Here is a 14,271-nt window from a genome sequence, read left to right as displayed (position 1 = left end):
CAAGAATAATTTTTAAAAAAACATACTACAGGTACTAAATGAGAACTTTATAGAGATCATACTGGATAGGGTCAACCAAAATGTACAGAAGACACTCAAGAAATTCCAAGACAACAAAAATAGAGAATTTGAAAAAGCAAAAGAAGAAATAAAGGAAACCATAGAAGCACTGTATAAACACCAAAGTGAAACAGAGAACACGATGAATAAAAAGATAAATGAACTCAGGACAAAAATAGACAATATTAAAGAGGAAACCACCGAGGATATGGAAAACCTCAGAAAAAAGAACGAAACAGAACTGCAAAACAAAACGGAAGGCCAATCCAGCAGAATAGAATAAACAGAAGACAGAATCTCAGAACTTGAAGATGAAATGGTAATTACAGGAAAAACTGAAGAACTATTAATGAAACAACTCAAGACCTGTGAAAAGAAAATGCAAGAACTCACCGACTCCATCAAAAGACCAAAGTGAGAATCATGGGCATCAAAGAAGGAGAAGAGGTACAAGTGAAGGGATGCATAATATATTCAACAAAATAATAACAGAAAATTTCCCAAATTTAGAGAAAGATATTCCCCTACAGACGCAAGAGGCCTCCAGGACACCAAACAGACCAGATCAAAATAGAACTACCCCACAACATATCATCATTAAAACAACAAGTTCAGAAACTAAGGAAAGAATATTGAAGGCTATGAGAGAGAAAAAACAAGTAACATACAAAAGTAAACCCATCAAAATCACAGCAGACTTCTCAACAGAAACATTAAAAGCAAGAAGAGCGTGGGGTGAGATCTTCTGGGCACTGAATGAAAATAACATCAACCCCAGAAAACTCTACCCAGCAAAACTATAATTCAAAATAGATGGAGCAATAAAAGCCTTCCATGATAAGCAGAAACTAAAACAATATGTGACCACAAAGCCACCACTACAAAAGATTCTTCAAGGGATTCTGCACACAGAAAGTGAAACCCAACTTAACCATGAAAAGACAGGCAGCACCAAACCACAGGAAAAGAAAAAGCAAGACAGTAGAGAGTAACCTCAACTTAGGTACACACAATCAAACCTTCAAACAACTAAAACAACTAAATGACAGGAATCACCACATACCTATCAGTACTAACAGTTAATGTTAATGGACTTAATTCACCCATCAAAAGGCACCGCTTGAAGAAATGGATTAAAAGGCAAGATCCAACAGTTTGTTGCTTACCGGAGACCTATCTCACCGACAGAAATAAGCATAGGCTTATGATGAAAGGCTGGAAGAAGGTTTACCAAGCCAATGGCCCCCGAAAACAGGCAGGAGTAGCAATATTTATCTCTGACAAAGTAGACTTCAAACCTACATTGATCAAACGAGATAAAGAAGGACATTCCATACTAAAAAAAGGGGAAATAGACCAAAAGGAAATAATAATCATCAACCTGTATGCACCCAATGTCAACGCACCCAATTTCATCAAACATACCCTGAAAGACCTGAAAGCATATATTAACGCCAACACAGTGGTTGTGGGAGACATTAACACCCCATTATCATCAATAGATAGGTCATCCAAACAAAAAATCAATAAAGATGTCCAAGATCTAAAATATACAATAGATCAAATGGACCTACTTGATGTCTACAGAACATTTCATCCAACTTCCACACAATATACATTCTTCTCAGCAGCCCATGGAATCTTCTGCAAAATACATTATATCCTAGGGCATAAAGCAAGCCTCAGCAAATATAAGGAAATAGAAATTATACTGTGCATACTATCTGATCACAACGCAGTAAAAGTAGAACTCAACAACAAAAGGAAAGACAAAAAACATGCAAACAGCTAGAAACTAAATAACTCACTACTTAATGAACAATGGATCATTGATGAAATAAAAGAGGAAATTAAAAAGTTCCTGGAAGTTAATGAAATGAAAACACAACCTACCAGAACCTATGGGACACAGCAAAAGCAGTCCTGAGAGGAAAGCTTATAGCCATGAGTGCATATATTAAAAAGACTGAAGGATCCCAAATCAATGACCTTATGATACATCTCAAACTCCTAGAAAAACAAGAACAAGCAAATCCCAAAACAAATAGAAACCAAAAATACCATACAAAGAATTAATGAAACAAAAAGTTGGTTCTTTGAAAAAATAAACAAGATTGATAGACCCCTGGCAAACATGACTAAAATGAGGAGAGAAAAAAACCCAAATTAGTAGAATCAGGAATGCAAAAGGGGAGATAACAACAAACACCATGGAAGTCCAGGATCATCACAGACTACTTTGAGAATCTATATTCAAATAAATTTGAAAATCTTAAAGAAATGGACAGATTTCTAGAAACATATGATCATCCAAAACGGAACCAAGAGGAAATTAATCAACTGAATAGATCTATAACACAAAATGAAACTGAAGCAGCAATCAAGAATCTCCCCCAAAAAGAAAAGTCCAGGACCTGATGGATTCTCTGCTGAATTCTATCAGATCTTTAAAGAAGAACTGATATCAACCCTCCTTAAACTGTTCCACGAAATAGAAAGGGAAGGAACACTGCCAAACACATATTATGAAGCCAGTATTACACTTATCCCAAAACCAGGCAAAGACACCTCCAAAAAGGAGAACTATAGGCCAATCTCCTTAATGAACATTGATGCAAAAATCCTCAACAAAATAATGGCAAACCGAATTCAACACAACATCAAAAAGATTATTCACCATGACCAAGTAGACTTCATCCCAGGGATGCAGGGGTGGTTCAACATACGAAAATCAATCAACGTAATAAACCACATTCACAGAAGCAAAAACAAAAACCACTTGATCATCTCAATAGATGCAGAAAAAGCCTTTGATAAGATCCAACACCATTTCATGATAAAAGCTCTAAGAAAACTAGGAATAGAAGGAAAGTTCCTCAACATTATAAAAGCTATATATGACAAACCTACAGCCAGCATTATACTTAATGGAGAAAAACTGAAACCATTCCCTCTAAAATCAGGAACCAGACAAGGATGCCCACTATCTCCACTCCTATTCAACATACTACTGGAATTCCTAGCCAGAGCAATTAGGCAAGAAGAAGGAATAAAAGGAATACAAATAGGTAAAGAAACTGTCAAAATATCCCTATTTGCAGATGACATGATCCTATACCTTAAAGACCCAAAAAACTCTACTCAGAAGCTTCTAGACATCATCAAGAGCTATAGCAAGGTAGCAGGATATAAAATCAACATAGAAAAATCATTAGCATTTCTATACACTAACAATGAGCAAACGGAAAAAGAATGTATGAAAACAATTCCATTTACAATAGCCTCAAAAAAAATCAAATACCTAGGTGTAAACCTAACAAAAGATGTGAAAGACCTCTACAAGGAAAACTATACACTTCTGAAGAAAGAGGTTGAGGAAGACTATAGAAAGTGGAGAGATCTCCCATGCTCATGGATTGGTAGAATCAACATAGTAAAAATGTCGATACTCCCAAAAGTAATCTACATGTTTAATGCAATTCCCATCAAAATTCCAATGACATTTATTAAAGAGATCGAAAAATCTACTGTGAAATATATATGGAAACACAAGAGGCCACGAATAGCCAAGGCAATACTCAGTCAAAAGAACTATGCAGGAGGTATCACGATACCTGACTTCAAACTATATTACAAAGCAATAACAATAAAAACAGCATGTTACTGGCACAAAAACAGACATGAAGACCAGTGGGATGGAACAGAGGACCCAGATATGAACCCACACAACTATAACCAACTTGTCTTTGACAAAGGAGCTAAAAATATACGATGGAGAAATAGCAGCCTCTTCAACAAAAACTGCTGGGAAAACTGGTTAGCAGTCTGCAAAAAACTGAAACTAGATCCATGTATATCACCCTATGCCAATATTAACTCAAAAGGGATCAAGGATCTTAATATCAGACCACAAACTCTAAAGTTGATACAGGAAAGAGTAGGAAATACTCTGGAGTTAGTAGGTATAGGTAAGAACTTTCTCAACGAAACCCCAGCAGCACAGCAACTAAGAGATAGCATAGATAAATGGGACCTCATAAAACTAAAAAGCTTCTGTTCATCAAAAGTAATGGTCTCTAAACTGAAGAGAACACCCACAGAGTGGGAGAAAATATTTGCCAACTATACATCAGACAAAGGACTGATAACCAGAATATACAGGGAACTTAAAAAACTAAATTCTCCCAAAACTAATGAACAATAAAGAAATGGGCAAGTGAACTAAACAGAACTTTCTCAACAGAAGAAATTCAAATGGCCAAAAAGCACATGAAAAAAATGCTCACCATCTCTAGCAATAAAGGAAATGCAAATTAAAACCACACTAAGATTCCACCTCACCCCTGTTAGAATAGCCATCATTAGCAACACCACCAACAACAGGTGATGGCGAGGATGAGGTAGAAAAAGGAACCCTCTTACACTGTTGGTGGGAAAGTAAACTAGTACAACCACTCTAGCAAAAAATTTGGAGGTTACTTAAAAAGCTAGACATCGATCTACCATTTGATCCAGCAATACCACTCTTGGGGATATACCCAAAAGACTGTGACACAGGTTACTCCAGAGGCACCTGCACACCCACGTTTATTGCGGCACTATTCACAATAGCCAAGTTATGAAAACAGCCAAGATGCCCCACCACCGACAAATGGATTAAGAAAATGTGGTATCTATACACAATAGAATTTTATGCAGCCATGAAGAAGAACGAAATGTTATCATTCGCTGGTAAATGGATGGAATTGGAGAACATCATTCTGAGTGAGGTTAGCCTGGCCCAAAAGACCAAAAATCGTATGTTCTCCCTCATATGTGGACATTAGATCAAGGGCAAACACAACAAGGGGATTGGACTTTGAGCACATGATAAAAGCGAGAGCACACAAGGGAAGGGTGAGGATAGGTAAGATACCTAAAACCTAGCTAGCATTTGTTGCCCTTAACACAGAGAAACTATAGCATATACCTTAAAAGCAACTGAGGCCAATAGGAAAAGGGGACCAGGAACTAGAGAAAAGGTTAGATCAAAAAGAATTAATCTAGAAGGTAACACACACGCACAGGAAATTAATGGGAGTCAACTCCCTGTATAGCTATCCTTATCTCAACCAGCAAAAACCCTTGTTCCTTCCTATTATGGCTTATACTGTCTCTACAACAAAATTAGAAATAAGGGCAAAATAGTTTCTGCTGGGTATTGATGGGGTTGGGGGGAGAGGGAGGTGGCGGAGTGGTGGTAAGGGAGGGTGTGGGGGCAGGGGCGAGAAATGACCCAAGCCTTGTAATGCACATGTGAATAATAAAAAAAAAAAGAAGAAGAGTAATGATCAATAGCAAGGAGGAAAATTTGGGCCTCAAGATAAATCATCCACGTCTAGGCCTCTTTCAAGGCTTTATTGTGACAAGAGTCTAATCAATTACGAACACAAAGAAGCCCCACGTGACTCCTGAGTAAACTAAGTGAAATATTCCCCAACTTGCCTCTATTAAATCGAGCAAAAGTGGAAGACACTAACACAATAGAACTTAAATTCAGAGGAGAGGCTATAGTATCAAAACATAACTGCTAAAAATAAAAAAAAAAAATCACTGTTATAATTTGTTTTTTCTATAATGATATAGATGACACATTATTCATTTTTAAACATGCTTTTAAAAATTAACTTATTTTAAGTAATTTTAATGCAAATTTGCAACATATTTCACAACATATAGAACACACTTAAAATAAAATTTGGTACCTTACCTTAGACCGAATATATGTGATTGTTCATAGTTGAATAAAGAACGAATCTTAGCTTCAGAATTCAAAATGATAAGCCTATCAATTATATCCTGAAAAAGACAGAGACTGTGCTTGACTGAATCCATTCAAAGAAAAATAAATCAATACGCATTCAATTAAATTTGTGGTTCTCAAATTTAGATTTATATTGGAATTACCTGGAAGCTGTGAGGAAAAAAGAAAAACACAGATGCCTGGGTCTCACCCCCAAAGGTCTAAATTAAATGATCTGGGTGGGGCCAGGGCATTAGGATTTGCAAAAATTCCTAATTGAACCTAATCTTCATCAAAAGTTGTTGAATTTTTACCCCACCTTGGAGCTAGTAATGAGCTTATATAAACATACAACTGTCACAAATATAAACTACTTTCAGAAGCAAATATGAAATCTACAATTGTGAAGCACAAACAGTAGATGAGTATTTTTATCTAGTAGCTATTTGAGATTTCGTTAATAACAATTCTCTAATTCAACTCCAACACTGGAATCACCTAGGAAACTTTAATAGCTAGATTAGATGGATCAATGGATGCCCAGCCTCTACCTAAGACCAGCTAAGGCACTATGCCTAAAGATGGGATTCTAGCTTTTAATACGCTTTAAATGTTCCCCAAAATGTTCCAATGTGTAACCAGGCTTCAAAATCACAGAGGTAAGTACAGATGAAACCTGAAGAATAGGTGCCAGCAGTTGTCCCAAGCACTGATAATACTATCCTACTACAAAATTGTGAACACACTCCAGAAGTTTTGTATATTATCCTGCTTTTGTACATATATTTGGGTGCAGGCCTAAGAAATTTGTCCATAGAGAAATAGCTGTCTCTCTCATTGTTCATTTTTTGACCAATAAACTTCTTCCTCCAGTAAGTTTAAATGCACAGTATTTCTTTGAGTGGTAGGGCAAAGAAGGAAGGTTTTGCTAGAGAGGAAAGTCAAGTAAAATTTATTGAGGCCTTTATGAATGATGACACAAAGACCACATCACCAAGTAAATAAGAGTCTAAGAAATGAGTTTATTAGGAGAAAGATATAAAAGATAACTTAAAATCACATTTGAAAAATACTCATCAAAATATAGTAAAACCAGATTTTGGGTAAACTTAATAATGCATTTACCATTCTACACATATCTTGTAGAAATGTGTAAATAATACTGTATTAGCATAATAACTTAAGTCAACAAACATTAATGAACTAACAATGAAGAATGAAAAGACTATTTTTTTTTTCAAAGATCATTATTTGTCTGCTTTTTTTTTTTTTTTTTTGGAGATAGCTTCTCGAACCTCAATCTTCCTGATGTCAGTCTCCCAAGTCACTAGGATTACAAGTGTAAGCCACCAGTACCCAACTGATTGTCTGCTTCTTAATGGGGACTTCTTGTTCCAAACATTATGATAGAAACTGAGCTATACAACTCATGCATATTCCCAGCTGCACAGTGATATTCTCAAATTGGACCACCACTCTTCTCTAATCTCCACTCTAACTATCTTCATTTAGCTACAATGACGGAGCCACAAAGGTCTTCAGGCACCTGGATACTGTTATTTAAGTAGTCTTTGAAGGAGACATAGGGCAAAAATGTTTCCTTTGTAGTTTTTCCAATAGGTAGGTATTTTTACTAGTTAATAATTATTTTTATGAAAAAATAATTTTTCTGAAATGATTATCATTGCTATTTTTACCATAATTAATCTTCAAAAAACAATCTAAACCTTATTGTGTTTCACTAATACTCTGGACCTGAAATGAGAGGGCTGACAACTCCTTCAATACATAGTAGTTTCTGAAGGGAATACTACAGATTTTTCTTGATTGGTAGGGTATAGGTAACAAATTTGCACAACTATCTGAATACAAAACTTAGACTGTTTGATAGCTGGTGGCACCTTGTAATGCTAAAGTTCTGATTCTGTATTTAAGTACTAGATATTATAAGAATAAAAATGACCAAAAGAGACTATGCTTCCAACAAGCTAATGGAAGAATAGATCGCAGCAATCTATCAATAATAATGCATTTTCACAGAACAAATACCGTAAATAATTTCTTCTTTGAGAGTATTATGTTGCAGTATCACCACTTAGGGAAAAAAGGGAAGCTCCCGGAAAACCTGCCTTGTGGATGGCTTCAGTTTCTAAGCACTATATCATGTGTCAGTAAGGGAATCGGCTTCCTAAATCAAGAAGCAGCTTCCCAGCAACAGGGTACTGAAAGTAACAACTGGGACTTGCAAACACTAGTTAGAAAGTCTATTTCTTTTAAAAAAGATTCTGGTCAATTTGAGAATGTTTTCAATAACCTTGCAGGCAAAACTGAAACAAACCAAGGCTAGCAAGACAAAGAGAAATTCTATATAAAATACATATCAGAGTACCTACTCTATTCACAATTGCCCCAATGGCCATGTTGATGCTGTCTGACTCCTTCTAGGAAATAAGCAAGTGAACTATGAAGAACAGGTCACTAACAAAGTTCTGATACTCCTCCACCTACCCTTTTAGGTGTTGCTTGTGATTGGTTAGCCTATGAATAAAATTAGGCCAGTCAAAATTCTTCCCTGAATCCTTGGTAAGGAGCTCAGCCCTGTTGACACCTTTGATTACTTCTATCCATGACCTCACAAGTTTTCTCCCACCTTATTTTTTGTGTGCAATAAGAACATTTAGCACAGATTTATCCTGTTAGCAAACTGGCAGTATATAATACAGTATTGTTCATTATAAGTACTCTGCTGTAGAATAGGTCTTTAGGACCTAGTCACCTTGTATAACCAAAACTTTGTATCATTTGACTAATGCCTGCCTGTCTCCCCCTCTTCTCCTTCTATAGTCAATATTCTTCTTTCTGTTTATGTGAGTTTGATCACTTTTATTTCATCATATAAGTGGTATCACATAATATCTGTCCTTCTCTATCTGGCTTATTTAATATAACATCATAGGTCTAAGTTGTTTAAGGTCACACAACTATTTAAAACACCAGAACCAGAAGGCTAACTATAAAACTACTGAGAGAAAAATTAGTCATAAGACACAAGTGGAAAACTTTAAGAAAATAAGAGAATCTAGATTAAGTTTAATGATAGAAGTATCTATCTTTATATTTAACTTCACAGAAGTTACCAAAAATTTCCCACAGTAAAAAAGTTTTTAAAATTCAAAAGATAAAACATTCAAAAGGGCAAAACTATTTATAGATAAAGTGAAACAGGACAAAAATGGCTAGGAAAAAAGTAATGATTAATAATGGAATTTCAGTATCAAGTAATTCTTTCTTAATCTTTGTATGTACATTATATACTTACATGTGTTTAATTCATAAACTTACTCAAAAATAAGGTATTAAATAAATCTCTTAATGGATAAATCAAGTTAATCATCTGGGTAACTTTTTGAGTATCAAACAAGTCTCAAATAAATGAAACTAAGCTCATTTAGTTAAAAACTCATGAGTTTCTAAAACTCATTTATACATATACCTCATTTGTGTCAAATCACTTCCTTAGAGTTAGTTTTGTATTCTGATAATTGTTGGGAGTGACAGGTGGCTTGGATCAGTCTCATTCATAGATAATTCAAAAGCTGATAATCCATGGATAAATAATCTAATCTTTAAGTGCCAATAAATAGTGCTTTTGTTGTTGTCATATTACATTTTTACTACTAATCTCAAGTAGTACATTTATAAAAGGGAAAAATGAAAGAAAATGACTTACTATAATACATGTTGGAACTTCACGAAGGGAATACTCTGCTTTATTAGGAAGATCTTGATTGCCTACAAGCTCATACACAGCAGGATAGGACAGCAAGTTCACCAGTTCTAGAAAAGACTAGGACAAGAGATTCAATGAGACATGTAAATAGCTCATTTTTTTCAACAATATTCATAAGAAAAGTCATTGATGCAAAATCATATGGCTGTATGACTGTGAGAGCTAATTTTTTAATTAAGTATAATCCACACTGATGCAACATACCTACACATATAATGGGAGCAAAACAATTAACATAAGTAACAATAACCTATGAGCTGGTGAGGCATGATATAACAACTGCTACAGAATATATGTAAGGGTTAGAAAATGTTTTAAAATGCTATGTATCTCTAGAAAAGTTTGGCTCTAAAAAAAATGAAATGATCCATCTTTCTGATTCTTATACTATTTCTGATATATAAGAACATGTAAGAGAATATTACCTAGAGAATCTAAGGCATGATAATAAATTCTGTATATTCTTGCTCTGAGGCCATAAGATTATCCTCTAATATATTCACTGGAAATCCAAATAACCTAGATATTGTAGTTAACTTTCAAAAGCCATGGCTTTTCCTATCAAAACAGCTCCTTTTATTGGCAAAATCATACCAAGTTAATTTCTCCATAACATTTTAACTGCCAACTCTAGTTTCATCTTGTTAAAAACACCAAGAATATTTTCCTCATATGAGTTTCATTCTTTGGGTCTGGCTCAAAGCATTCCGTGGTCTTCCCTCACTGAATATCAAGTCTGAATTCCTTAGCTTGACTTCCACAGCATTTTACTAACTGACATCCTCCTCCTCTTCCATCTCAAAATTGTCATTTCCCATTATGCCCCAGCACGAAGCCACCAGTCAATCAATTCTGCCTGGAGGACAACTGACGGCCACCTACACAAAATTTTCCTGTCCTTCTAACATGCTCCACCTGCCCTCACCCTTATTAAGTTTTCTAGTTTGCCACTACCTTTCCTCAAGAATTTCCAATTAACCCCAGGTGCTTCTAGAAGTTCTACATTCTGACAATACTTTTGTCTTTGCATCTTATAGTATTGTGTTTATTTATAGTATTGTGTTTATTTATTTTGCTTGATAGTTTAATTTTTTTAAATTTTCCCTAGTCTCAGAAAGTTTGAGAGTCAAACAAACTGAGACTATTTGTTACAATGAGAAAATTGAAATTTGAGAAAATAAAAAAAATTAATTCAATTTCTCATTTAATAGATTGGAAAAGTCTATGTTCAAATAAGTAAAGTGGCTTGGCCAACAACATATTCACAGAAGGTTGGTAGAACTAATCTCTACTTTCTTATTTTTAGGTTAAGGCTACAAGTCAACAAATCATAATGCCACCTTCAGATGCTATTTAACAGTGTTTCCCTTGTTTAAGAACCTGGTTAAGTAGAATCTGTACTTCCTCCCTTATACTAAATGCGCTGTTATTTAACAAATAACATTGGCTACATTAAAAATATATTCAGCTGTCCTGGTTTATAAGAAATGCTGTTTCTGGATAAAAAATGAGCTCAAAAAATGAATTCATACTGTTTTTTTTTTCTTTTTTTGGTGATACTAGGGTTTGAACTCAGGGCATCATCCTTGCTAGACAAGCACTCCACACTTAAGCCATTCCAATCATAGTAAGTTTCTTTTTAATGTCCATGTTTTCCCCCTAACAAAACATTCCTTAAAATGAAGATGAAATTTCTAGTCCACTCCAAGAAGGACATAATCCATGACTTAAAGCTAATATCTATTTGGATGACAATAAAGTTATCAAAGAAGAATAAGTAAATATAATGACATGATGAGTTATCTGCCATTTATAAGTTAGTTTCCTAAAAAGAATACTACTCTAGAAGTAGTAGTATGTAGTACACTAGAGAAGTAGAAGTTCATGCTAAAGAAAAAGAACTGAGTATCAAGGAAAGAATATTTAAGGAATACATCTATAAACTACATGTAGAATGAACCCCAAGGAATTTAGAGGGTTCATGAGCACCTAGAAAGCCACTGTACAAACTAATGTACAGATTAACAGCTAATCACCAGCTGTTAACTAGTGAGCTACTTAACAGACTTCAATATAGCTTTTTTCAATTCAAATTAATGTCTTCAGAATATAGATAAGGTAAGAAATACAATCTAAAAATGCTTTAGTATTTGAATATGCAAACATTTCATGTTTCCAATATTAATTCTTTATGTTTAAAATGTCTTTCTAATGGATGATGGGTTACATTAAAAAAAAAAACTTAAATGTTGATTTTGATAGGAAAAGACACAGTCTTTACAAATCACATAAGAACACACTGAGGGGATATGTATTATTTACATATGAATAACTCCATTAGTATTTATGGAATTTCCCTTCTCTTAAGAAATAAAACAATTCTAACCACATATAGTTGTGGTAATTTCTGATATGCTACTCTAAACAAATTAAGTAGAGTGTTAGAAAAAAAAACAATTCAGTAACTGTATTTGAACTAAAATAGCCTGAATAGAATTCTAAACAGATTTGAGAAGATGTCAGCAGGTTGTTTCTAGAAGAAACAAACGCATTTCTCACACAATAGATATAGCATACTGCAAAACTGTGATGTATTAAACACTTCTGGAGTTAAAAGTATTTACAACGCAGTTCCTATGAAGATATATTAAAGGTGCTGGCAGATCGAATATTATCTTAAAATTTACAATAGCAGAAAACAAATCTTCTCATCAATGGTTTGAAGAAAAGAATAAGGTTTATTACAATAATGTTAATGAAACTAATGAAAGGTCAAAGTGATTAATATATTTTAAGACTTAACCCATAAAATTAATCACTGAAAGACACAAACTCCTCCCCCTCCCTCCCTTTTCCCCTTCCCCTTCTTTTTCCTTCCCCTTCTCTCTCAGAGCTCTTCTTTCTCCTTCCCCTTCTCCTCTCTCCCCCTCTCCCTCCCTCCTCTGTCTCTCTCTCTCTCTCTCATACAAGCTATGTAGCCACAGCTATGGCTATGACCTGGTACTTAACGTTAATAAAAATATTAAAAGAATGGTCCATATCCTCAATGACTCATAATACATAACAAATATGAGATCATTTAAGTCAGCGCTCTAAATGATCTGATGGCACTACACTGTGGACAGGGGCTGGACATCATCAGAATGACCCTAGAGAGGGAAGACAAATGGTTGCAGAAAGAGCAGAGGTTCTATCTCCATCCTTCAGGAAAAAAGGAACCAACAAAGTGTTTTCAGAAATGTAGTGGAAATTGTATCTTATATTTTAGCTCGAATTCTCTAAAGTTAAATGGTTTTGGTGGTAGACATTATTAAAGATAAATAAATTTGGACTTGAAAGATGTTTAAGAATTATATCAGTTATACCAGAGCTTTATTTAAAACACAGAGTATAGAAAGTAACTCAAGAAGGTAATTTCAGAGCTGACAATATAGCTCAGAGGTAGAGCACATGTTTAGTATGCACAGGACCCTTGGTTCATCATGAGCACAAAAAAAAAAAAAAAAAAGTCTGAGGAGGAAAAGAAACCAGCAAAAACAGTGTGTAAAGTATTTTTTAAAGTAGTCTTGATGGAAGAAAGTCTGTGATTACAACAGCTTGACTGCTACTATTATGTGATCACTTGCTCACTTACTGTTGGCCAAGTACCAAGTACTGTACTACCAATATTTATGCAAAGGATCGATTTCTATCCTCAGTAGTACTGAGAAACAGGTGTCATTTTGAGGAACAGTTGAGATCTGAGGGCAAGTCTGGCTCTAAAGTATCTGCTACAGTGAAATAAACCACTAAGAGACTAAGAGATACTTAGTTCAGGATAGGATCTTTTGTTTGACCAGGTGCTTATTTTGAGGAGAAAGAATCAAGCCATCTTCAAATAGATAGTTTTACATCTTTCTTTCCAACCCTTCCTTCTACTTGTTTCTGGTCTTAATGCACTAAGACCTCATATGATATTGAAAAAAAAGTACTAAAACAAGGGAATCAAATTTAGGTTCAATATTTCATCATTAAATATGATGCAACTTACATGTTTTTTAAAGACATTTATCAGAATGAGGAATTAATTTGCAGAAATTTTTCATCAGAAATATGAAATTTGATCAGCTATTTTTATATCTATGAAGTCATCACATTAGCTTAAACTTTATTCTGTTAATATACTGAATTATAGCTTAACTTTGGAGTGTTAAATCAAGTTTGCATTTCTAGGATAAACCTCATTTGTTCATAATGAATGGTCCTTTATACGTTGCTGGATTCAATTTAATAATACTTTGTTAAATGTTTTTGGTCTATGTTCATCAGGAACATTGATCTGTAACATTCCTATCTTTTTTGGGTAATAATACAGGCTCATTTCTTCATCATTGTTTTGCTAACCTCCTAAATTAAAAAGAGTTTCCTTTACCTCTGTTTTCTGAAAGAACTTATATGATATTGTTTTCCTTTCTCCCACAAGTATTTCATAGACTCCACAGAGGAAACATCCAGTTTTCTCTACAAGAAGGTTCTTAACAAATTTAATTTCTCTAAAAGACACATAGTAATTCAGTTGTTTTAAAATTGGGTTAGTTTCATGTGTTTGTTGAATGCCAACTCTTAGTTGTTCAACTAATAGTATAAAGTGAATCTTATC

At 34.4% G+C, this 14,271-nt stretch overlaps 1 protein-coding gene across 6 annotated transcripts in view; it reads right to left on the bottom strand.

The window, feature by feature from the left end:
- The window catches only part of Tbc1d32 (TBC1 domain family member 32), a 239,191-nt gene that overhangs the window by 115,047 nt on the left and 109,873 nt on the right, over positions 1-14,271 (bottom strand). For all 6 annotated transcript variants that reach the window (XM_074075464.1, XM_074075472.1, XM_074075457.1 and 3 more), the window contains 2 exons: positions 9,573-9,689; positions 5,810-5,898 (listed from right to left, as the gene is read on the bottom strand). In XM_074075464.1, the coding sequence (XP_073931565.1) occupies positions 5,810-5,898; positions 9,573-9,689 (206 nt within the window). The remainder of the gene's footprint in view (positions 1-5,809; positions 5,899-9,572; positions 9,690-14,271) is intronic.

This window comes from Castor canadensis, chromosome 1 (assembly GCF_047511655.1).
Source record: "Castor canadensis chromosome 1, mCasCan1.hap1v2, whole genome shotgun sequence".
In the NCBI taxonomy this organism is placed as follows: Eukaryota; Metazoa; Chordata; class Mammalia; order Rodentia; family Castoridae; genus Castor; species Castor canadensis.
Note: the sequence above shows the minus strand (reverse complement) of the source record. Positions and strands in the feature narration are given on the sequence as shown.